Below are 27,190 nucleotides of genomic sequence, written 5' to 3'. Positions count from 1 at the left end.
ACGTTGGCCGTATTGCTTGGAGCATCACGTCAAAGCTGGGAAATAGAACAAAGTGTTGCATCCTGTCTTGACGCTCTGCTGTGTAGGTAGGTGAGCTCACGAATGTGCCTGGTTTTTCAGAAAAAAGTTAAACAACAGTGTGGTTGATGAAAATTTAATTGGTGTAGGCTTGTGCATTTGCATTCCCTTTCCTGTGGACTGGAAACATATACCTGTGTGTATATAAGCTGTAAATGTTCTTTTGTTTCACTTTTCTGATTTTGTAAGGAAATTCTAGTCCAAGATCCAAAGTCAATTTCTTTGTATTTTTGGATCAATGAGCTGAACCATGATTCAAATTCGGAAAGGGACTAAACAGAAAAAGACATACACCTCGCTTGCTGCAGATGTGAATATTATTAATAAACATCAGACAATGTATAAGGCTTCTATCAAAATGATTGGAGATTTAAAAATAAAGATTATAACATGAATCTAGCTTAAAACTACCCAATCGCTTCACTAAATTCATTGTTATATTGTCTTTAAGTATAATGAACATTGCCTTCGTATATCCTGTGCATGATATGAGTCCAATACAGTCATCTTTATCAGTTGTTCCTATTCCTATTCTCATGGAGTTATTACTGGCAGGAACAACTGATGAAGATACCAACACCAGTATATGGAACTTATATCTACAGGAAGCTCAGCTTCTAACATGTTGCCTATTTTCATTCTTCTTCTCGAGGCAGCAGTCGTGACCATTTGAAACAGGTGCTCTCATTTCCTTTATATGCTAGAAAGTTGCTCTTTTCAATATGTGTTGTTTCAACACTATCTGATAAAGAAATCTTAAAGATCATGGAGAGCATGACCACTCTGGCGCTATGTGCCCTCTTACCCTTAAGCAACATGAAGAGGATATTCTTGCTGGTGCAGAGGTACTTCCAATCGTGGGCCCTGAAAGCCAATCTGACTTTCAGGATGTTGTTGAAGATTCGTTCTTCACATCTTTCTTACCCTGGTGGCAAAAGATGAAGCATAAAGAGAACACACACATAAAGGTTACACAATACACTTTCTCAAACTGGACAGTAATGCAATCAGTAGCTGTAGAAGGGTGGTAAGCCAAATGAAACTCTAAACTTAAGGTATGCTGTTTTTTTAAATGTGCGATATGTCAAAAAGTTCAGCAACGTAAAAATAATGTGAAACTCCTTCTTTATGGTGTTTCAGCACAGAGGGGAGACATATCGCCCTCTTAAGATAATGACCAGGATTTGACAAATAAATCCACCAACAGTGAAAGGTATAAACATTCAGCACACAGCAAATGTGTGCACAACTTTCTAAAGTGTCACTTACTGTCATGTTTCTATGTTGCACACTTGTGATTTAGAATTCTTTAGTAGCTTTTTTCTTTGTAGAGGTAAGAGGAGAGAGAGTAAAAGAGGAAGAGAGAGATCACAACAACACAATGAGTCATGCTGTGATAGGGTGAGTCAGGAAGCTCGCGCATGGCAGCAGTTACCACATAGTTAGCCAGTCTCACATATTGCACGGAGAACTGAGTCTGTCCATATATCAACTAAAGATGGTATATTTTAAACATATAACCTCGCTGTTCATAAGACCCTCCTGTGTAAAGCGCCTCCTAGAGAAACTTTCGACCACTTTCACTGCCTACTCATCGTTGTCAGCTACTCTTGCCTTTATCCTTCTTCAATCATTTATTAAATATCCCCCCCCACTCTTATAAGTAATAGGGTTGCCACATTCAAACCCGGTTCCACTTATGGACCCGGGTTCCTACGTAAATATAACATTTCGGACGGATTAGAACGTAATTTCAGTCCCACTGAAGCACATATTTTCTCCCTTTGTTGCCCTACAGCATCAGGCTCCTTTTCCTTTCTCTCTTTTCTACTTTGAGTTGGCGGTAACGGGTTCGGCCAAGGGTGTGAAGCGGTGTCCGCTGGGCTTATTCTTGGAAAATGCACTCTACAACCCCTACTGATATGGTTTAATGCTTTTTCAGCATTGCCCCAACGACGCAGTGCCTCAACACTATTCATCTTCAGTCTACTGTTAGCTTAGCTACCGTAAATGGTAGGCACTCTAAATGGCATATTTTCCTGCTGGCTCTTACCTCAAAACGGACATAAAAGCGCCATATTAACCATTCTTCACCGTACGTGATCGTAGTAAAACATGTTACACTTGCTCTGCCGGGGTCTATCGTTCAGGATAAGTATCCTGGTGTCTTGATCAACTGTTCAGTCGTTTCAAACTCATACCTGTGTGTACAGACCTTTTGACAACATCTTATAAGAGTTTTCTCGTGTAGAAAATGCCATAAGTCAGAGGTGTAGTACCTAGCGTGAGAAGGCTATACGGTCTTTTGCTAAAGAACTGCTAAGTTTGAAGCTGGTTGGCACATACCACCTAAACATTTTATTTTGTTGTTACTTTGGTTAATAGTGTTAACCGTTATTTGTTAAATTCGTTGTGGTTACGGTTAGTGACTTAGGTTTACTTATTATATATTTAAGTACTTCTTAAAACATTAATATATTATATACTCACACTATTTCTTGGCGCAATAAATAAAAAATAAAACTCCATAAAAATAATAAAATAAAGCTTTAAGAATGCTTGGAATAGGAATCGTTTAAAAGGACCGGTTCCTGACGTAAAAAATCCAAACTTGCGTCTTAACCCCACTTCAGAAGACACTAAAGCCTCACCTCCCAAAGCGGTGAGCTGCAGGTCTGCTGCTTCCAGGCGTGCTGAGCAAGCCACCGCTGTAGAGCTCATGGGCTAGCCACTTCGTTTCTGTTTGGGGCTTCTTTCTCTTATTAGTCCCTATACAGGACTTCCCTCATGCCTACCAGGCGTGGACACCTCCTCTGTGCCCTAAATCCATATAATACACACATAGTGCCACGTGGACCTTGGCTGCATCACTTTAAATGTGAAGTTCTAGTCGTTTTCCATTTTCAAATTCCCAACAAAAGATTGATGGGTGGGTGATGGGGGAATCTAAGAATTTGTAGCGAGAACTCAATCTCTACCTCTTGCCTTCTTGTAAGAAATGCCAGCGTTTCTAAGCACTGTCATGCTATCCTTAAGGTTCTTAACAATGACCCCGCTTAATTTTGTGGGACTTGCCAAAGGGGAAAGAAAGGTGGCATATGGAGAGTTACCAAAAGCTAAAGAGGTGGCAGCGGACTGTCCAATCTGAGGAATGACAATGTAAAACTGAATCATGAACCTGTAAAGATGGAGGGACTACTGAGATGGGAACTAAGAGCATGTAAAAAGCACCAAAGGGCAGAGACAACCCTGCATTAATGTTGAGTTGTCTTGTAAAATATAATCTTAATTAACAGATGAGCTACAGAACAGCATGGTCTTTGTCTTGTGTTTCCAGACAATATCTTTGTAACACTCAAAGCTCAAGCTTAGCTCAAGCTAACAAGTAGTTATTATGAAAGTACACATAGATAAAGTATATATAGCTGGTGAATCAAATGTTTGAATCATTCATGATCAGTCATGATCATGCAAACATAGCAAACATGCAAGTTTGGACAAAAGGATAATAAAACCCATCTTAAGAATGTTGACAGATACACATAATGGTTAATTTAATTTAATCACAATTACCTTTAAAATGGCAAGTTCTTTCCTCACTGAACCTCACACTTATACTACCGCTCCACCATTCACATCTGTCACTCACTGCCCGTCTTGGGTTAGACACACAAGTAATTGATATTGCATTATATCATACTTGTCTGTTGCGTGTTATTTTTATACTTCTTGGCACCTAATAGGGTTGTGAAACTTTATTTTATAGCGCTACTTGGGCAAGATAGTTCCTTTTCTTTCTTACAGTCATCTTTAAACCTAGTTCAGTTTTTTTCCGGTTGATGGCAGCTTGATGTTTGAAATAATGGGACCAAACACTTATGTTGCTTGAGGTTTAAAATAATGGGACCGAAAGTATTAATTTTGCTGTTACTGAGTATGTTAAAATCATCACATTTGTATATAAACTCGTCAGAACTGAAGACTTTACATGGCTTATCATTCATCATAGCCATATTGTGAAATGTCTGGTCATTGTCAGTAACAAATGATTAACCAAGTAAAGTTACTCTCATGACATGGGCCTACTTGAACAGCTTACTCAACAACCAAGTAAAACCCTTGTCATTAAAAAAAATTATATATATATATATATATATATATATATATATATATATATATATATATATATATATATATATATATATATATACATATATATATACAACATATACATACACACACACACACAATAATAATTTTGCTCTACACAAAAACCTATAACGCTGATAAAACTGGAACCATGCTACAAAGACCATTTCCTGTTGTATTACAGTAATCTCCCCTTGTCTACAAAAATACCTGATCCACTTCCAACCAATATTATACTATGGGGAAAATCCAAACTTTTCTGAACAGGCAAGAAGTAAGCCGAAAGCCTTGGCTATCACAAAGTGTAATTAACAACACAGCAGCCTAATGTGCTTAATGTATATAGTGTGTGGTCATGCGTATACTACACATTAACTATTCTAAGAACCCAATACAGAAACATACACTTAATCCCATTATCATGCCAAGCCAACACATCAAGCCCATTAAACATGCTGTCCTTTTGAGACATCCGCTTCCAGTAGAGCTGGTCGATATGGAGAAAATCACAATATCACAAAATCTTTGAAAACTACATCAATATCGATATTGAGTTATCGTTAGTAATGTGGATATAAATGACTAAGTGGGTCAAGACAAATAAAAGAACAGCTAGAACAGGCTGAAAGCCCGAAAAACAACATCACTTTACTGTAATGTAGCCTTTAAACCAGGAAAACAACACTTGTGTCATATTACGTATATCCAAAATGTATGACGGATATCTAGCTCTCATATATAGATAACAATATAATATTGATATTTTCGCCCAGCTCTAGATTCCAGTATGATAGCGCAGGTGTGCCACAAAACACCAAAACTAGTCACTTAACAAACATTAAGAGGCTGAGATATGTCTAGTCTGTCACCAACCTGTCTCCTAGCCAGGAACCTTTAAACTCTGAACACATATCCTTGAGTGGTCACACTCTTGTGCCTTGGCAGAGAGTCCACATTTAGAAAGCAACGCTGTGGCTAGGAATATAAAACCAAGCAGCACCGAAGTGGGAGGTGCAGTCCACCATTCGTATATGATGGGTCATGTGCGACTGAGTAAGTGCAAAAGCGTCCTGGGTCACTGGTTACCGAAGCCCTGTTGTGCTTGCTTACATTTTAAGTTGAACATACCTGGAATTTCTGCCATGTGGCCACCATTCGTCTGTCGTAACCACTGTTGGTTAAATGTAGCCAGCAGGCTACATTAACCACTCTCTTCTTCTCCTGACCCGCTTCAGTGAATAAAGTGACGCAAATAGGAAGGAAACATATGGCAGCTTCAAAATCAGCTGGTCGCTGAACTAACCAACAATGACCTGTTACTAATCAGCAGGTATCGTGGCTGAGGTAATGTTAGCGCACCACATGCTGTAGGCCTGACTTTTCCACAAACTGAACATGACCTGAAAGACTGCAAAAAGTCCAAACCCCTTCCGACTCCTTCTGCAAAAGGGAAACTACCGTCATGTTAGCTAGAGCAGGCTTTATATATCTGCGGATTAAGCAACAGTCAAAAATAGGTTAAATGGAAACACGACTAGCGGAGCCTGAAGTATAGTTAACCTTACCCTCCATTAAACAAACAAAACTGTGTAGAAGACAGCTCAAACGTCACCCCCACCATTCAGGTTCGGAGACAGCAGCATATGTTATATAATGTTAGGACAAATATGATATAGCTTAACAAACTCAAACAAGTTGCAAAACCCGCGGCCCGAAGCTGACTAACATGAAGAAGACTAGCTGACAGCGAGCACCGCCCCTCCGTTATCGTCATGCCCGGTTTGTGATGATGAAGCCTCGCCAACTTCTGCGCACAATGTTCGTCTCTTTTACCTTTTATTTGCGTGTATTTTATTTTGTCATTTGTTTTTGTCTCTGCTATGTTTTGAGTCTTTGTGTCCTCTTGTTTGCATTTACCCAAATGCTGTCTTCTATTGTTTGGCCCCACTTCGTTTAACTAGCTAGCTAGGCTGTCTGATGTTGACCTCTTGGTTATCCTGCTTTTGCGCCTCTGCTTTGTTTGTAAACTCTGTTTTTAAATGTGCTAGCTGCATAAAAGTTATTATTAGGCTAACGCTATAACAAAAATTGGATACTTGCTCATTGAGAAAGTATGTGGCTAGCAAATGCAGGACAGCTGTAAGTTAATGCAGAGACGCGTGAAATATGCGGGATATTCAGCTAACACATTACCTTTGGCTTTATTCCTTCACTTGACAGCTTTGTATCCGTTTGCAAAGCTAACGTGGCCTTTAATATTTCAATCACTGTCCACCAAACAACAGTGCTACTGCTGGTTTGTTTGTGGAAGTATCGACACACAGAAGGCCTCCGGGCCTAACGCTAATGCTTTACAAACCCTAGCTGCGTTATCTTTATTTAAAATAGCTCAAACTGTAACGTTATTAAGTACTAATTGCATTTATTATAGCCAGTTTTGTAACACCAGTTAGCTAGCCCTCTTAGCATAACGTTAGCAAGGCCTGGCAGTCGCTCCTCGCTGTTAACGTTACTAATCGCTTCATGCCTTTAGTACATTATAAGCAGCAGGCTATGTTTAGCTGAAACGTGTTTGTGGTTTGTTAGCGGAGAGCTATCCAACAAACTAGCTAACTAACATAGCTAGCTAGCTAGACATATGTAGCTAACCTTGCAAGCAACTGTTGTTAGCTAAAGTAGCTTTAACGTTAATGTTAGCTAACGTTACACACACAATGCTTGCGAATAGTATTTCATACCATAACATTATACAAAACATAGTAACGTTAAAGGTAGGCCTACCTTGTAAATGGCGTTTCTTAGTTCCCCGATTCGTCAAGACAGCAAAGGGCAAACGTAGGTGCTCCTTTGGAACAAAACCTGCTTTATCTTCCCTTTGTTCGCAGCCTCCCCTTTTTCTACGCGGTAGTTAGTTAATTGTGCAGCCCCTGTGTTTCCTAGTTCCTTCTTTGAGCTCGACAGCGCAGCGGTTGTCACTGCAGCAGCGTCTACCGCCTCCACTGGTCGCTCGTCACGAACAACTTGAGGTTGCACTTCGCGAAAATGGCAGGTGACCGTACGAGGGCGCGCTCACCCCATCGACAGATCATCGGCCATACATCAACATCTTCGGAAACTTCCGTTAGTGATGTTACGTAGTGTAACCTATCTATGGACCTTCCCCAGTTCCTTTTAATTTGGCAACTATGCAGGAACCTTGATTGCCCAATCGGGGGTTGGGCTGGGCTTAATTGATGCGTTTCTGATTTGTGATCTAGGCCCAATTAATTGATTTCTACATCTTTGCAGTAGGCCTATTGGATTGGTTGCTACAAGTGCCTACGGTAATGGTCACTGGCCTGTTAAAACCTCCCTCCTCTTCGGGCCGGACTGTCCACCCTCTTGAGGTTATTATTACGCCTTCATGCTGATTAGGTTTGAATGAATAGTGGTCTTTGTTCGGCTCCTGTTCCTACCAATCCGACTCGCTTCGGCAGTCGTGTGCCTCTAAAACACTCGCGGCCCGCGCTTTAAGGTAGTGTGGTGAATGGGGGCAATGGGGGCAATCTGACATCTGCTTGCTAACAGTTAAGAGCAGATGTCTGACATTTGAAAACACTGAGTGATCAAAGCCTACACCAATACACTGCTAGATGTTTTAAATGCCTAGACTGAGTGTTGTCATATATATATATAATATATATATATATATATTAAGAGAAGAGAGTGTGTGTGTGTGTGTGTGTGTCAGCCAGCAACAAACCATCTAAACTAATCATCATGCTTAACTAATGCATGATTATGATTTAATGCATGAATTAATAAAGGATGTATCCTGAAATAGTACTATATTTTATTAGAATATAGACTAGGCCTACTGTTCTGCTCTTCAGAGGCTGAGCAAAATGCATGGGTCTGAAATTAACTTTTATGTAACTGGTATCTAGTTTGGTCGTGGTAACAATGAGGCCAAGGTATGAAGTAGCCTAACTTAACATTCCTTGTGTGAACTGATCACACAAAGTCATAGTGACTTTATTGCATGAAATCATCACGGAGTCATGCATTAGGTAGCCTAAGCCTATTATTGTTACCAGAATTGTGCTTTTATAGGTGAAAGTGTCTTCCATACTGATACAGGCAAATCTGTGGCCTCACGGAGGCCGAGGGTCGATATGTTCTCAAGTGATTTGTCAGCCCATTGTATCTCCTGTGAGCTTTGAGGGAATGGGTGTATCTTGCAGGTAGTGTAGGCTAATGTTGCTTCTGACAGAATAGGTGAGGTAGAAACGGTAACTGCACACTCTTGTCAGGAGAGAAGAGGAAACTGCAGTTCTTGTTGGATGGAGAGGGTGGGGGGCTGGAGGGGGTGAGAGTAGTGCGATGCTTCAGGCTGGACATCTGTCGCTAGTGAGTATTTTTTTCTAGGCCGGTCTCTCTGTTATTGAATGGAGCCAGTGACCCGTCAGTCTTGACTGATGGGACCCCGTGGTGTGAAAATCCCGCGCGTAAAGAGTTGGAGCATTCACATGCTAAGGGGCCTCGATAAAAGAGGGCCGTGGCCGCTACCGGGGGCCCTAGAGACACGGCTTTGAGATTCAGTAGAGGAGGCACAACCGCACAGACACCCGAGAAAAAAAATGACTGCGTTTCATCCATGGCGCACAACGCGGGAAACATCCCAGTGCCAAGGAGGAGAGAAAGGTATTTTACACTTGGATATATACTGTAGATCGATTTCTCTTTAGAATAGGCTATACACGTGGCCACTTTGTCCTCTACGCTCCAGCTTGGTAGGCTACCTCACCATCCAGGCTGCCTTTAACAACGTTTTTTTTGTTTTGTTTTTTTACCTTTACAGCTGAGGAAGCCGCTCATTGAGAGGAAGCGACGAGAGAGCATCAACAATTGTTTGGATCAGCTGAAAGAAACTGTGATCGGGGGCGTTTGAGCAATTGATGTGAGTATTTCCTCAAGTCCATATATAAAAAGTAAACAATGGAGGCTGGATCAAGTTAACTTAACTTCAAGGCTGCTCATCTCTCAACAGCAATCCAAACTGGAAAAAGCCGATATTCTTGAGATGACAGTAAAGCATCTGGAAAACATCCAGAGCAGTAAACTCAACGGTAAGGAACCTGGCTCTTGTCTTTTATGAGTGTGGGTGTTATGTAAGATTACTGTAGATAATGTGGATTTTTTTAATTGATCTCCATAATACTTATCTCAATCAGTTATGTTATTTCTTGGTCAGAAATGGGGCAATACAAAGTGTAATGAAATAGTTTGAGATCCCTATGACACAAAGCAGCATCAGCACATTACTGTATATATTAGTAGCAAATTGTATTCAGCTGAAAAGTGATAGTTAGAGGACTGTTTGTAATCTGGTCGTGTTTTTAATAGTTAAGGGAAATTGTGTTGTGAAAGAGAAAGTATTAGTGAGCAGCAGCTTCCCTGATGGGAAGCAACAGTTAAAGCGGTTACTAAGATGCATGTTGTGCTGCCTGTCACCACAAGGGGCTGCTGTGACTTCACAACTCCTCCCTTTTCCTACTGCAGACCCCACAGTAGGCCTGGAGGCCCAGCAGAAATACAGCACAGGGTACATCCAGTGCATGCACGAAGTCCACAACATGCTCCTCACCTGGGACTGGATGGACAAAACTCTGGGCTCTCGCCTGCTCAACCACCTCCTCAAGTCCCTGCCCAGGTCCACCGGAGAGCCCCCTCCAGCCCCTCACCCAGACATGATGTCCCTCTTCCGCCGGCCGGCCAACGGTGCTCCCAACACACCCCTCAGAGGAGAACCCCTTGCTGTGAGGCGGCTCCAGAGAGAGGGGGGTCCACCTGCTATGAGGAGGCAGGCTGCCAAGAGGCTTGCACTCCACAACTCCCACCTGGGGATGCTGGAGATGTGGAGGCCCTGGTGAACTGGTGGATTACTGATCTTGGATTTTTCCATTTTGTTAGGCCATCCTCTGTTATGTATCTTATAGATATGCTGCTCAGAAGACAAACGTGGGGCAGTTTTGTTCCAGTGATTATAATTGTAGGTGTGCTGTAATGATTCTATACAGATCTTTTCAAAGTACTTCCCTTCAGAAGTTGATTTCTTGTAGCCTGCATTATAGAAGGCTCTTATTAATCTTTCATGTATTTATTGTATTAACATCTTTATTTATTTGATATCATAAGGTATGCTTCTTAGACCAGTTGCTTGGCATTGCATAGATTTCTATGTATTCCTCCTTTGCTGTATTATTAACCCAAACATTAATAATAATAATAAAACTGAGTGTACACTCGTGAGAATGTATTCATCTTGTTCATGTACAGTTGCTCTTGTCAATGATGTTCTGAAATTTCTGTTATAATGGCCATCCAGTGCAGAAAGACAACTTCATCCACGCACCCAAACTGTTTACTTTTCAGATCATTTACTAATATAATCATACAAATATGGACATACAGTATAATCAATGAGGCCTATTTAAGTGTTTATTAACTGTCAACCTAGATTTTACCACTGAAGGATGGACAGTCCTGTACCTGGGAAAAAGATAGTCTATACAGACTAACCTTCTATAGTTAGTTAACATGCATTTTTGGAAAAATTTTAAAGCTCCATTTATCAATATTGTTATGCACATTTTAAATCAAATCAAATGGAATGAAAATGGAAATGGGTCATTCAAAGTGACACAGCAAATTGCAAACCTAATTACGCGAGCTCAATACATCACTTTAGACTCTTTCAGCTCATGGTTTTGATGGCTGTAAATACTGAACAGTTCAGTTTCAACAACGCTTACAGCAACAGCAGACAGGTGTTTTCAGTAAATACACCCAGGTAAACGTACAACCTGCCCAGCAACCAAATGTCGGGCAAGTTAGTGAGTCTAAAACAGGTATCTTCAACAGGGGGTCCGGGGCCCCTAGGGGGTCCTCTAGAGTGCATTGCAGGGGCTCTGTACATTTTTAATTTTGAAAGTTTTTTCAAAAATTAAAAAGTCTTAACATGAATTCAACATATTAGCAAACATAAATCCCCACTGCTAACTGGCCCATAGGTAGGGTATAGTCACTAAGAACATCAACATACACAGTTCATCCTAAGGATTCACTGTGCTATATGTATGTTTAACATTAAAACATGATTTATAAAACCATGGCAACAATTATTAGGCTATTTTAATAGCTTAGTATTAAATGCAAAAGGTATTTATAAAAGCTTTAGGCCACCCTACACCTTGTTGTAGGACCAGTTTAATATGCAACTTCATTTTATACAATATATGTAGTAGGGGTCCCTGCTCCATCTCCTTTCAATTAAGGGGTCCTTGGCTTAAAAAAACGTTTAAGACCCCTTGTCTAAAAATATTTTGATTAATACATAGTCAGATATTTTAGCTGTTTGTTGGAGACCAAGCAGAGCTAAAAGGAGAGTGAATGTAGGCATTTTCCCCATTTTGACTTAGCAGGAAAAAACAGGTATTTGGAATAACATAATGATGGCTCTGTTCTATTCAAGTGTCCCAGTAAGTCATGACAGTGTGACAGTGAGACAGCGGCACCAATACCAGGACTTTGAAACTGAAGCAGCTAAATGGAATTATTAATTTTATTATTTTCACCTGTCTTCCATGAAAAAAGATGCTTTCGTTTAATTTGGTTAACACGCTAGCACAACCTTTTATATGTTGATAATATGTCAGGGTTCAATGAGTTTAACTACCCGCTGGTTACCAAATTGCAGCTTTATTAAAGGGTTAGTGCACCTAAATCATAAACTAACATGTTGTCTGACTTACTTCTAGTGGTATCTCTACTTTAGGTTTCATGTGCTGAGGTTTTTAGAGGTCCAGCCAATACAATGGAAGTGAATAGAATGTAATTTGTGGTGCATCGTAGAGACTGGTATCTCAAAACCTGGATCACTAAACTCAAACCATTTGCCTACAACAAGGTAAGTCAGACATTTTTTAATTTTGATTTGGGGAAATTGACCCTAATTCACATGGCTTGCCAACAAACATTTGCGTTCGAAGGTACTGATTATGAATAAATAAATTATAATTATAAATCATAATTAGTCATATGTGTTTTGTAATTAAAAGGACAATATACCCATTCCAGGTTGACCTAAATTAACAAGGAATAATGGATGTCTGTGTGCAAATAGTTTTTATGGTCGAGACACTGACACTGCTTTACCAGTTTAATTTGGCCTCTGTAGGCTAATTAAAAAATAACTTGATGCTCGGATAAGGAACCCAGTAAGGTTTGGTATGGGGGCACTTTAAAGCATCACAGTCGTCTCCATGGCGAACAAAACGTCAGGATGGTCAACGCGAATATTCTGCTACATTTAAGTTTAAAAAAAATGTATAATTCATCATTGGGTTTAAAAAAAATAGACAAGTGCATATGGCCCATTCTCCCGCTATTTGCCATTATGATTGGCCGCCACATGGAGCCAGGCGGCAGGTCTGAAGAGAAGAGAGAGAGAGAGGGGGACGCCTGTTCCCTTTAGCGGAGCTCACCAACAAAAGGAGCCGAGACAGCTGCTCTCGCCACAGTCCAGACCATTAAAGATCTGAAACATGGACATGAGAGTGGCGAGGTGCCAAAACCCTCCACTTTGAGAGGTCTGAAACTCTTCCTTAATTTGGGGCACTAGAGTTTAGTGCCTACTTATTGCGAATAAGCTGCGGAATTGTTCGAATACCGTGCGTAAAAGAGCACCGGAAAACAGCATTGTATTTACCTGGAAGGTGGCACATAGATGACTGCGTAGTGCTTTTTCGAAGCGCGGTGAAGTTGGCTTGACGTTTGATATTCACTTTGATATTCGATTTTAACTTCCTGTTCTGTTGTTAGGTTCTGTCTAAGGGCCGGTCTACAAATTACCGTTTTGGTAGATTAGCACAGAATTTTCTCAGACATATATTCACCAAAAATCAATGAAAGGGACTTTTCTCATTCCGATTGCTGTAGTAGCTGCCAATAGTAAGCCTTTACTTACTACAGGTCATATTTGTTCCTCATATGTCACATGATGGTGAAACAGTATGCAAATTAAAAGATTAAAATATTCACCAAAAATCAACCAAAAGACATTTTCTCATTCCGATTCTGTAGTAGCTGCCAATAGTAAGCCTTTACTTACTACAGGTCATAGTTGTCTCATATGTCACATGATGGTGAAACAGTATGCAATTAAAAGTTTAAAATATTCACCAAAAATCAACCAAAAGACATTTTCTCATTCCGATTGCTGTAGTAGCTGCCAATAGTAAGCCTTTACTTACTACAGGTCATAGTTGTCTCATATGTCACATGATGGTGAAACAGTATGCAATTAAAAGTTTAAAATATTCACCAAAAATCAACCAAAAGACATTTTCTCATTCCGATTGTCTGTAGTAGCTGCCAATAGTAAGCCTTTACTTACTACAGGTCATAGTTGTCTCATATGTCACATGATGGTGAAACAGTATGCAATTAAAAGATTAAAATATAAATTCACCAAAAAATCAACCAAAAGACATTTTCTCATTCCGATTGCTGTAGTAGCTGCCAATAGTAAGCCTTTACTTACTACAGGTCGTATTTGTCTCATATGTCACCATGATGGTGAAACAGTATGCAATTAAAAGATTAAAATATTCACCAAAAATCAACCAAGACACATTTTCTCATTCCGATTGCTGTAGTAGCTGCCAATAGTGTGCCTTTACTACTACAGGTCATAGTTGTCTCCATATGTCACATGATGGTGAAACAGTATGCAATTAAAAGTTTAAAATATTCACCAAAAATCAATGAAAGGGACTTTTCATTCGATTTGCTGTAGTAGCTGCCAATAGTAAGCCTTTACTACTACAGGTCATATTTGTCTCATATGTCACATGATGGTGAAACAGTATGCAATTAAAAGTTTAAAATATTCACCAAAAATCAACGAAAGGGACTTTTCTCATTCCGATTGCTGTAGTAGCTGCCAATAGTAAGCCTTTACTTACTACAGGTCATATTTGTCTCATATGTCACATGTATGGTAAAACAGTATGTAGCAAAAGATTAAAATATTCACCAAAAATCAACCAAAAGACATTTTCTCTATTCCGATTGCTGTAGTAGCTGCCAATAGTAAGCCTTTACTTACTACAGGTCATAGTTGTCTCATATGTCACATGATGGTGAAACAGTATGCAATTAAAAGTTTAAAATATTCACCAAAAATCAACCAAAAGACATTTTCTCATTCCGATTGCTGTAGCTGCTAAGCAATAGTAAGCCTTAATTTACTACAGGTCATATTTGTCTCATATGTCACATGATGGTGAAACAGTATGCAATTAAAAGATTAAAATATTCACCAAAAATCAACCAAAAGACATTTTCTCATTCCGATTGCTGTAGTAGCTGCCAATAGTAAGCCTTTACTTACTACAGGTCATAGTTGTCTCATATGTCACATGATGGTGAAACAGTTGCGTACATTAAAAGTTTAAAATATTCACCAAAAATCAACCAAAAGACATTTTCTCATTCCGATTGCTGTAGTAGCTGCCAATAGTAAGCCTTTACTTACTACAGGTCATAGTTGTCTCATATGTCACATGATGGTGAAACAGTATGCAATTAAAAGATTAAAATATTCACCAAAAATCAACTAAAAGGATCTTTTCATTCGATTGCTGTAGTAGCTGCCAATAGTAAGCCTTTTACTTACTACAGGTCATATTTGTCTCATATGTCACATGATGGTGAAACAGTATGCAATTAAAAGATTAAAATATTCACCAAAAATCAACCAAAAGACATTTTCATTCCGATTTTGTAGTAGCTGCCAATAGTAAGCCTTTACTTACTACAGGTCATAGTTGTCTCATATGTCACATGATGGTGAAACAGTATGCAATTTAAAAGTTTAAAATATTCACCAAAAATCAACCAAAAGACATTTTCTCATTCCGATTGCTGTAGTAGCTGCCACATAGTAAGCCTTTACTTACTACAGGTCATAGTTGTCTCATATGTCACATGATGGTGAAACAGTATGCAATTAAAAGTTTAAAATATTCACCAAAAATCAACCAAAAGACATTTTCTCATTCCGATTGCTGTAGTAGCTGCCAATAGTAAGCCTTTACTTACTACGAGTCATAGTTGTCTCATATGTCACATGATGGTGAAACAGTATGCAATTAAAAGTTTAAAATATTCACCAAAAATCAACCAAAAGACATTTTCTCATTCCGATTGCTGTAGTAGCTGCCAATAGTAAGCCTTTACTTACTACAGGTCATAGTTGTCTCATATGTCACATGATGGTGAAACAGTATGCCAAATATTAATTTAAAATATTCACCAAAAATCAACCAAAAGACATTTTCTCTCGTTCCGATTGCTGTAGTAGCTGCCAATAGTAAGCCTTTGCTTACTACAGGTCATAGTTGTCTCATATGTCACATGATGGTGAAACACCATGTTTGTAAACAGCATCTATTTACAGGCCTTGTTCTTGCCTCCTCTATTTTGGTCAAAGGAATCAAAGTTAGAATTCTTGTTTCTAGAGGAACAAAATAAGTGTTACATATACATGTGCTTGGTGGGGGGCAGGGTTTATTCTGAAGATTGTGATGCAGACAGAACACACATACACATGCAAATCATGCAGTTATCTCCTCAAATATATGGAATTATTCGAAGTTTTTGGCTTTAAGGTAAGGTAAAATACAACAATAGGTTACTGATGAATAGTGTAAACATGTCAAATTTTAAACATATTTTATTGAGTTTTTATGAAGTAAATGCTTGGTGTGCAGTGCATTGTAGGAAAGGGAAAACATGTTTTTTATCATGTGATACCTAAAGTTGTATTTGCAAGCATGTTAAAATGCAAAACAATTTAGGACTATTACTTTATTGTGTATAGTGAGGCTGGCACTCATTTCACTGTGGGAAAATTTGATAATGTTGCAAGAAACTGGGGGTATCGGGGAGGGGAGCGCGTAGGGACAGTAGAGCAGAGTGATTGATACATTGGAGGGGGAGAACATTAAAGTGCTCATATTCTGCTCATTTTCAGGTTCATAATAGTATTTTGAGGTTGTAGCAGAATAGGTTTATGTGGTTTAATTTTCAGAAAACACCATATATTTGTTGTAGTGGACATTGCTGCAGCTCCTCTTTTCACCCTGTGTGTTGAGCTTTCAGTTTTAGCTACAGAGTGAGACATCTCAATTCTGTACAATCTTTGTTGGGAGTTGCACATGCTCAGTAAGTACTGCTAGCTTGTCAGTTGCAGAGTATGAGGGAGTGCCACGCTAGCAGCTAGGCGAGCATTATAACGTGTGTTTCAAAGTGACCACGTTAGTCTCTGAAGTAAAGGCTGGACTACAGTAGAACTGTTTGGAGCAGTTGGTGAACAGTGTTATCTGTTGGAGATGGTAAGGCCCTTTGGGGTGGACTTTGGGCTTTTTCACTTTGTAAACCAATAACGTGCACAAAAAAGATATATAACACAATAAAGGAAAGGGGAAAAGCCAAAAAGCACAATATGAGCACTTTAAGGTGGTCTGGTATATTAAGGTGGGCTTAAATATTGGGTGAGCTACATTTAATTGTGGTCAAATTATATCAAAATTTACAGCGGTTTGAGATGGGGGTTTTAGGTCTATGTGCTTCATTCAAGAGCTTGACAAAAGACAGGATGATAGAACACTAACTTATCATGTTTAATTACTTTAATATATTATATATTACTTTATAATTATTATAGTGAGACAAAGTCTAGGCCTAGTTTTATGTTTGCAATAACAAAGAATAAATTAATCACTAACAAAGCAACTTTTGTGTGTAAAAAAAACACATCACAGACAGAACCCCTTCAAGAGCATTTTACTGGTGTCTATCTATAAAAAATACTGTTTGTGTCTTTGAGTATTACGTTTTCATCAACTATTACATTTTAAATTGTCCTTTGAATTTGTTTAGGAAAATGCCAAAACTGAGAAAGGGAAAGAGAGGATCCCAGAAAGATTTATGGGAGGAAGCAGGAGGACTGGAGGCTGTTGTGAGGGAATTTTCAAAAGTTAACTTGAGAGGTGCCACTTACAGTTCAGATCTATGGTCAGAATTGTCCATTTCACTTTTTGGAATTAAAAACTATTCCAAAAAACACTGGTTGTGGGTAATATGGAGCAGCAACAGGAGGGGTCTTAGAGACAGGGTGCATAGACAGGAAAGCAAAACTAATGCTGAAGTTGAAGACTGTATTCCATCAGATGTATGTAAAGGAGCTGGATCAGACATGATCATAGATAACTTGCCCGAGTTCAATGATGATGTAGCCCCGTCTGAAAGGAATGAAAGAGATGTGAGTGATGAAGAGCTTGGTAGAGAGAGTGGTTCTGTGGCTAAAGACGAAGATGATCAGGAAGAAAAGAGTGAACAGGATGAAACACATGTAAGTGATGAAGAGCTTGGTAGAGAGAGTGGTTCTGTGGCTAAAGACGAAGATGATCAGGAAGAAAAGAGTGAACAGGATGAAACACATGTAAGTGATGAAGAGCTTGGTAGAGAGAGTGGTTCTGTGGCTAAAGACGAAGATGATCAGGAAGAAAAGAGTGAACAGGATGAAACACATGTAAGTGATGAAGAGCTTGGTAGAGAGAGTGGTTCTGTGGCTACAGACGAAGATGATCAGGAAGAAAAGACTGAACAGGATGAAACACATGTAAGTGATGAAGAGCTTGGTAGAGAGAGTGGTTCTGTGGCTACAGATGGAGACGATCAGGCAGAAGACAGTGTAGAGGATGCTTCAAATCCTGTAACAGCAGAAAAAATTGGTTGCATTTCAAACAAAAAAAGAATACAAAAAGAATACAATTAGAAAGATTTCTCCAGTTCCTAAGAAGTTCAGAATATTTTTAGATAATAAAACTTGGAGGTCAATCAGACCAGAGAAAGGAACAAAAAAATTAAGGGAACCATGGACACATGTGATCTATGATAAATTCAACCAAACAAAACCATTGCTGTGTTCTTGCCTTCTAAATCAACATGCTCGGATTGCAAAACAGCAGAAAAAGAAATTGCCCATATGTTCATATCAAGGCTGTGTGTACATTTCCCTCCTGCCGGGGCACAATACACATTTTGTTTGATGAGCAAAAGGCCAACATTACAACAAAAAAGGGTGTCCCTAACTGTTTACCACACGGACATGTGTGTCACCTCAGACAACACACAAGCGAAAGAAAAGCTTCGGGTATGAAAAGAGGTACAATTGCCAAAAAAGTCAAAAAGGGGAGTGAGCAATACGCAACCAGCTCCTCAGTCAAACACCGAGTGAAGAAGTTAGGGCAGGTAACCTGACAAGATCTCTTAACAGAGACATTTTAAAAGCAATATCTTCTGAAGTCAGGAAGGCTGCATCCCTAAATGAAAATGTGGTGTTGGAGGTCCTTCTCACTCAAAAAATAATGAGGGAATGTGACACAAACTTCATACATTTCCCTGGGTACATCCAAGATTTTCAAGTTGACCCATTCAGTACTCATATGTACAGCGAGACAGGGATTGGGATTTTGGTTGGCCATCTGAGGAAGAAAGCACCAGTAAGCCTTTACCTAGACGCCACAGGAAGTGTGGTGTCTAAAATCCCAGAGCAGAACAAGCGTATGTTATATTACGCACTGGTTTTGGCCGGAGAGGGACGTGGCACACCACCTTTACCAGTAGCGGAGATGTTGTCAAATGACCACACCGTTCCATCCATCTCCCACTGGTTGATGCGCTTTCTCCACACTGTCTCAAAATTTACGGTACATACAGTCAGGCATGTGGAGACAGACTACAGTTGGGCCCTGATTCAAGCGGTTCTCCTTTCTTTTAACAAAGAAAGCGTTTCAGCTTACCTTAACCGGTGTTTTGCCATTTGCAGGCACAACGAAGTGGAAGACTTTCAGAAGCTCTACATTTATCCACCTCTGTTCTGCCCATGTGCTGAAAGCTGTGGCCCAAGTAATTGGCAGACATGTAACAGATAAAGGACACCGTGAATTTCTTATATTCGTGTTTGCCAGGCTGCAAAACAGCCAGTCATTGCAAGATGGCGTCGAGATTTTCCGGTGTCTTTGCATTATCTTGCTTGCCAAGACCAACATTACAGCTGTCAAAGACTGCCTGCAAGCACTTCAAAGAGTAATTCGCCGGTTCAAGTGTGAACCCAGTGTGAAAGAAGATCCTACTCACATTAATCCTGAGGAAGAAATTGAGCAAGCAAAGACCATTGTGGGCAGATCACCCTTTTCTGCTGTCTTCCAAGGTGTTTATGAAGATGCTGCAGTAGCCATTACCACAGAGGAGTCACCGGAAGAGAACATCTATCCGCCTGCCGGGGGGCCCCCCACCCCCCACGGGTTTCTCCCCAGCCCTTTTTTTCCATTTTGAGTGGGGAGGGCCTATTTCCGGGAGGGAATAATGTTGGGAGACTTGGGAAGACATGTGGCAGACATCGACAAAAGGAAGGAAGAAAGGGATTCGGAGGACAACAGGAAAACAAGGGAAACCAATTGTCATGTTGAAGGATGGTTCGGAATAGTGAAGCAACACATCCTGCGAAAAAAAAAGCACATGAGACCAGCAACCTTCATTCGCACCATGTACACATCTCTGCATGGAAGGTACATAGAGCACACAATGCAGCATGACTTGCCAGATCGCCTCATCACTAAGCCTTTAAGATCCACAGACATAAAGTTTTCAGAGGAGACATGGGCCAAGAAGAATGAGAAACCTGATGTGAAAGTGAGCAAGTCCAAGTACTATACTGTTCCTGACACAATGCCTGCACCTAAACAGAAAAGGGGACAAAAGAAACACACAGGCAAAATAAGAAGTGTTGGTAACAAAACTGACACAAGATGCTCAAACAAGGTCTTACAACTCCCTGCCAGCCAAGAGACAACACCAGAAGAGGCCAGTGATGGTGATACGAACAGCCATGATGAGAGCACTGATGCGGAAGGTTCAGAGGTGTGTTCACATCTTCTTTAGTATATTATAACCCCAAATCACAAAGAGTGTAAAATGTGAATAAAAACAAGATGTAATAATCTTCAAATGTCATGAAGTCATATTTAGCTACTAAAAGGACACATCAAACATATCAAATGTTAAAAATGACAAATTTGATCACTAAAATAAAATGTATGCTGTACATGCAAGAAAGACATTGTTAAGGAAACATAAAAAAAATTAAAGCATGATTGACACAGCTGTATTCACCAAATTACCCAGTTTGAATCCTTCAGTCAGAAACATATACCAGTAGTTACGTTATTAACATTAATATTAGAAATGCATAAAGTTTAATAATGTGACAAATATTAATGACTACAAAATGAGGTGGGCTTGTTCAATGGCAGCTTTCTGTACCAGGACTAGAGCTTGAGTTTGCAAAAATTTTTATGAGTTTGCAAATGATGTATGAAGTGATTACAAATTTGTGTTCATACTGTATGCTTGTAGGTTGATGTCCTTTGGAAATCAAATTCAACTGAAGTTGTTGTGGCTGTTGTGAGATATGCGAAACAGAAGCTTGATTTCACCCTGCGGCACAGAGAATTTCTCAGTTTAAGGCCTGATGAACTGCTCATAGGCGAGGCAAGTATACCATTAAAACTGTTGTTGTCCCACATTGTTTATGTGTAATTAATGTATCTATTTATTTACAAAGTTTATCTGAAAATGAAATAACTTATTTTGCATAACATGATATGCAACAAGGATGTCAGACTAGAAGGTCTGGAGTGTGACTTCAGAAAAAGTTTGAGCAAAGGTGTTGCATTATTGATCCATTCTCTGACATGTTGACAGTGGCATTTACAGATTTTATGATTACCTACATTTTCTCCAAAAGGTGATTGGGTGCTACATTCAAGTGATTCTCAATTCAAAGAAGTCTGCTGACCGACTATACAACATGAATCACTATGTAATGGGACTAATTTTACATGGCACAAGAGAGCAGATGGCCAGGCAAGGGTTGACAAATGTAGGATAAGTAAATTGTCCTCATTTATTATTCTCTTTTTGCTTCTGTACAGAAATAACACTGTACTTACTGTGACAATTTTATGACTACTTTATTTTGTCAGGTCACATTTGATGATTATGATGGAGCCATTGGATTTGTTAATATAATGAAATATGCACTGGAAGTTTGTAGTGAGTACAGCAATTTATGTAATCCTATGAGCCTTTACAGTATGAACTGTATGGCTCATGGTTTGTGCATTTAAAGGGTTGTCTGAAGTCATTAAGTAGTATGCCATTAACCTTATCAAGTAAATACGTAAGGTATGTTAATATGTTTGAATGAAAGGTGAAGAGCTTTAAACATTTTAGTAAGTAATAAACTTCAAGAAAGAAGTGCTAGATTTAAGATTGTGACATATTTCTTATTTAGCCAAACGTTGTCCATGCGGCGCTTTATACCTCATTGTAGTTATAATCTGTTTTTTAAGATTGTTATATTCTTTTAAATATCTTCATCCCTATCTTCATGAAATCATTTCTGTCACGTCAAGTTTTTAGTTGAATGTTAAAAGGTAATTAAAAAGGTTTGTCAATTGTGGCTTTGGTGTTTTACCAAAACAAAGCTACTTACTGTATGTTATTTGTACTGTTTTTGCAGACATAGGCTTAAAAATTGCATGGTTTAATATGTTACTTTTCAAACAGTATCTTCATGCCCTCTCAAGCCACATTTTTGTGGGGTCGATCCTCTGCAAGGGACAAATGAAGTTGAGGACTCCAGAAAGGCTGGCCAGAGATTTGGGTAATATCAAATAGATTAATGGAAATAGATACGAATACACACCATTTGCTAAAGCCATACAGTAGACGTGAAGGTTAACCAAAATACATTTTCCTTTCATCCTGTAGACAATTCGTTCAAGATCTGAACAGACTTGGAAAGGAGGACTGGGTTAACATAAAGTGGAAGCCTGGGAAGATAACCCACACCTTTCAGGAAGATGTAACCAGTTGTGGGGTCTTTGTCATGCAGGTGATTCTGTACAACATGCGATCTTTATGATAGCTCTAGAACTTTGTTTTAATATGTGAAATCATACACAATGCATGTATTTTTGCCATCCGCACAGATGGCCAAGATGACAGTGATGGAGTTTCCAAAGATGCCACAGTCGTTTCAGATTGACTCATCCAAAGAGTCTCTTAAAAATCAAAGAAGACTCATGGCAGAAGAAATTCTCATGGCATCAGGTATATATCAGAATATTTAATGTTAAACCCTTACTACAAAGTAAATAATAATATACTTTTATTATTCTTTATCAGTTTCAAAGGATGAGTTCTGCTCCTTCTGTGGAAATAAGAACCTGCCTGCTGGAGATGATGTTTGGGTGAGAATTTATGTTTATTTGATTTAAAACATCAATAAATAATCTGAATACTGGATAATCTGGTGATAATCTGGTGATAATCTGGAGTCAAATTCCAGAGAAAACATTAAAGTAATCAAATAATGTCTAATTACATCAACGGTGTTATGTTAACATTTTCTTTTAATCGATGTGTAGATTCAGTGTGGAAATTGCACAAGATGGTTTCACACGCAGTGCCTAGGAATGACTGCAGCACAAATACCAAACAAAAATTCCCCTTGGGATTGTGTGTTGTGTATCAGCCCTAGCTAAAGAGGCTGTAGGTGAGTTTGGGGTTTAAGTCTGGTAACTACAGGATCCAAAATTTCAACCACGCTCACGATGGTAATTGTACACAAACTGCATATAAAAGGAACATTAAACACACCAAGAAAAAGTAAATAAAGCTAGAATTTTTTTAGATAGTTTTCATTATTCACATAATTAATACAGATCTGAAATAATTTTCTACGTGACAATTAACATTGTGGATGTGGTCATTAAGAATGAATGTGTGATACCGATATTTCAGTTAGTTGTGCCACCTTTTTTGTTTCAGTTAGCATTAAAGTTTACATAACATTAGCATAAAAGTTTACATAACATTTTTACATGACACATATATATATATATATATATATATTTTTTTCTGGTGTTGCAGACATAAGCTTCCTGAAGATTACATGGTTTAATATGTTACTTTTTTAAACAGCATCTTCATGCCCTCTCAAGCCACATTTTTGTGGTTGATCCTCTGCAAGTGCCAAATGAAGTTGAGGACTCCAGAAAGGCTGGCCACAGATTTGAGTAATATCAAATAGATTAATGGAAATAGATACGTAACACACATATTTGCTACATACACTAGACGTGAAGGTTAACCAAAATACATTTTCCTTTAATCCTGTAGACAGTACTTCAAGATGCACCGGAAAAGACTGGGTTAACATCAAGTGGAAGCCTGGCAAGATAACCCACACATACATGCTTTTTTTTTTTTTACACTTTAAGTAATTGTGTTAGTACAACCACCTTTCCTGTAGTATTTACAAAAATATTTCTATATGTAGTTTGAAGACATTTCTTGAGATAAATACCCACAAAAAGTATGTGTCTTTTTGAAAAGTAATAGTTATAGTTCAACCATTTTGAGCACTTACAGTGAAAAAAGTATGGAAACAATTATTTTGAATGATTAAAGTATTACATGTTTTAAGCAATAAAAAATGTGCCAAAAATAGGATTATAGTTATTTTTTTAAAGTGACTGCTGTAGTACAACCAGGAAGGGGCCTTCTATGTGCTACTACAGAAATCAGAATGCGAAAAGTCCCTTTCATTGATTTTTGGTGAATATTTTAAACTTGTAATTGCATACTGTTTCACCATCATGTGACATATGAGACAACTATGACCTGTAGTAAGTAAAGGCTTACTATTGGCAGCTACTACAGCAATCGGAATGAGAAAATGTCTTTTGGTTGATTTTTGGTGAATATTTTAATCTTTTAATTGCATACTGTTTCACCATCATGTGACATATGAGACAACTATGACCTGTAGTAAGTAAAGGCTTACTATTGGCAGCTACTACAGCAATCGGAATGAGAAAATGTCTTTTGGTTGATTTTTGGTTGAATATTTTAATCTTTTAATTGCATACTGTTTCACCATCATGTGACATATGAGAGAAATATGACCTGTAGTAAGTAAAGGCTTACTATTGGCAGCTACTACAGCAATCGGAATGAGAAAAGTTTTTTGGTTGATTTTTGGGTGAATATTTTAATCTTTTAATTGCATACTGTTTCACCATCATGTGACATATGAGACAACTATGACCTGTAGTAAGTAAAGGCTTACTATTGGCAGCTACTACAGCAATCGGAATGAGAAAATGTCTTTTGGTTGATTTTTGGTGAATATTTTAAACTTTTAATTGCATACTGTTTCACCATCATGTGACATATGAGACAACTATGACCTGTAGTAAGTAAAGGCTTACTATTGGCAGCTACTACAGCAATCGGAATGAGAAAATGTCTTTTGGTTGATTTTTGGTGAATATTTTAAACTTTTAATTGCATACTGTTTCACCATCATGTGACATATGAGACAACTATGACCTGTAGTAAGTAAAGAAGTTACTATTGGCAGCTACTACAGCAATCGGAATGAGAAAATGTCTTTTGGTTGATTTTGGTGAATATTTTAATCTTTTAATTGCATACTGTTTCACCATCATGTGACATATGAGACAAATATGACCTGTAGTAAGTAAAGGCTTACTATTGGCAGCTACTACAGCAATCGGAATGAGAAAAGTCCCTTTCATTGATTTTTGGTGAATATATGTCTGAGAAAATTCTTTGCAATCTACCAAAACGGTAATTTGTAGACGGCCCCTTAGACAGAACCTAACAACAGAACAGGAAGTTAAAATCGAATATCAAGTGAATATCAAACGTCCAGCCAACTTCACCGCGTTATGTTTGAGACATTTGTATCGAGTTGAGCTGGCACGTTTAGTTTTCTCTACTGTGTGAATGAAAGTGGAACATAAATGGTGGATACTTGTTTTGTTCGTCCTTCCAACCCTAAATCACCAGTGTCTGCACATGATATTAAACAATTATTAGTAACACACAATATCAGTGGCTTATTTTCAATCAAGTCATGACCTTAATCACAATCAACATGTCACTATAGTGAGGTAAACATCGCTAATATCTCTTTCCTGTTTTTTTGCAGCTGCCAAAGGGAAAGGTAAAGGCATGGTGAAAGAAGAGTTCAAGGGTCCAGAGGTGTGTAAAGACCCTGTCAGACTGACTTCTTATGCAGTAGGGGTCAACATCCTCAAGCAAGGAGAAGACCCCCAGCTGAAGCCTTCTGAGCAATATCCAGAGTGGTGAGTGTATGCACTTCTTTTATTTCTGCCACTTTTTTTTATATTGCTTTCTCTCATCATAATTTAGAACTAACTCTGTCTGCCTTTTGTCAAATCTTTTCCCCTCATTTTCAGGATATCTGTTGAGAAAAGCTGGTTAAGAAAGTAAATGTGTCCTTCTGTAGTAGAAAACCGTACATCTTTTTCTCAAATAGGGATTGTTACTTTATGTTCACATTTATGTAAGTAGATCCAAAACTCTCGTTTCACTATTACTATTGCTCTCTACACCTACACATACTAAATGCAGCCCAAGTTTGATGTTTTGGTAAGTGAATGGTATTCTGAAAAATGTAGGAAATCACAAATTCACTAGGTGCTTTAGATTGATGATATATTACAGTGTAAGGCTACATTGATAAGGACACAATATGCTTGTATTGTTCAGTTTTGTGAGACTGTGTCAGAGAGTTATTGACATAAAAAGGTGACTGAGTGTAACGTATTACATCAAAGTCCCTGTATGTCTAAACATGCTTGGCCAATAAGTAATTCTGATGTGTCTCCACTGATCTGATTCCCCTCTCTTTTTGTCTTTGACTCAGGTTATTCCAGTTGAACCTGGGAACGCCAAGAAAGCTGCACGAGCTGGAGTCAGAAACCTGGGAATACTGGAAGCGTCTGAGGAAGGAAAACATTTGGCGTTTCAACAGACTACATAAAGGGAAGAAGTTTTAGGCCTAACGGGACTGACAGAGGGCTTCTTCATGGACATCGGGTTATTTCAGACTCTGTGGACTGAATTACCTGACATGGTGTATATTCAGAGCTTGCTGAATGAAATGTCATTAGACCAACTCTTTGCCACTTCCAGCGTGTTATTTGAAATCCTGCAGCATATTCAGTGGCCCTCTGTTGACAATAATTGAAAGCTATAAGAAAGCTCATTGATGGTTATGTTGAAAATGGGTGGAAATAAAATATAAGACCTAACACTCACAATGTAATGGGTCCAACCCACAACCAGAGTAAGGCCTCAAAAACTGAAACAGTCTCAACAAAAACTTCATACATCATAATCATTCTTGACCTTGGAAACAGTAGTTGGCAAAACAACCTCACCACTAGTTCCATTTAGTATTGTTATGGAGCTTTCAGTCTTCTTCAGCAGATGGTATTTGCTTGTTTTCATGAAATTGTAGACGTTCAACTTTCAAAGATTAGTGGACCTTGTGGTGAAATTGTAACATTTTCAGTTTCAGAAAATTGGTTCAGGGATGCTGGATTGCTATGAATGAATTTCTTCACGTTTATGTTTTTGGTTTTGGTTTTAATCCATATGTGAAGTGAAATGGCCTGCTCATATTTCCACAAATGGCGTTCTTTTTGTTGTTGCAAACTCATTATTAATAAATAGGACTTGTCGTTCATATGCCTGTAAACGTTGCCTTTTTATTATTTATTTAATCAACGTGATAATATGACTGGTTGCTAGCACTCTTGATAAAAAAAGTTACTGTAATTAACTATTGACCCAAATCATTAACTAATACTTTATAAATCAGTTATAAGCTCTTAAAATGAAAAACTTGAAAGGTTGATCTTTCTGTGTAAAAAAAAAAATTGGC

The 27,190-nt window shown here is 38.6% G+C and overlaps 1 protein-coding gene, 1 long non-coding RNA gene and 1 pseudogene across 2 annotated transcripts in view; all 3 read left to right on the top strand.

Moving 5' to 3' along the window:
• The window catches only part of mrpl54 (mitochondrial ribosomal protein L54), a 71,218-nt gene extending 44,214 nt beyond the window's left edge, over window positions 1-27,004 (top strand). The window contains exons 2-3 of the mRNA XM_039810993.1: window positions 25,427-25,583; window positions 26,168-27,004. Of these exons, the coding sequence (XP_039666927.1) occupies window positions 25,427-25,583; window positions 26,168-26,300 (290 nt within the window). The 3' untranslated portion in view covers window positions 26,301-27,004. The remainder of the gene's footprint in view (window positions 1-25,426; window positions 25,584-26,167) is intronic.
• Window positions 6,942-10,499, top strand: LOC120565313 (annotated as a pseudogene).
• LOC120565317 lies at window positions 22,195-24,043 on the top strand. The gene is made up of 6 exons (XR_005640218.1): window positions 22,195-22,297; window positions 22,395-22,515; window positions 22,591-22,655; window positions 22,833-22,960; window positions 23,389-23,483; window positions 23,587-24,043. It is a non-coding gene; the product is annotated as an uncharacterized LOC120565317 (long non-coding RNA).
• Window positions 27,005-27,190: the final 186 nt, after the last annotated feature.

This window comes from Perca fluviatilis, chromosome 9 (genome assembly GCF_010015445.1).
Source record: "Perca fluviatilis chromosome 9, GENO_Pfluv_1.0, whole genome shotgun sequence".
Taxonomy (NCBI): Eukaryota; Metazoa; Chordata; class Actinopteri; order Perciformes; family Percidae; genus Perca; species Perca fluviatilis.
Note: the sequence above shows the minus strand (reverse complement) of the source record. Positions and strands in the feature narration are given on the sequence as shown.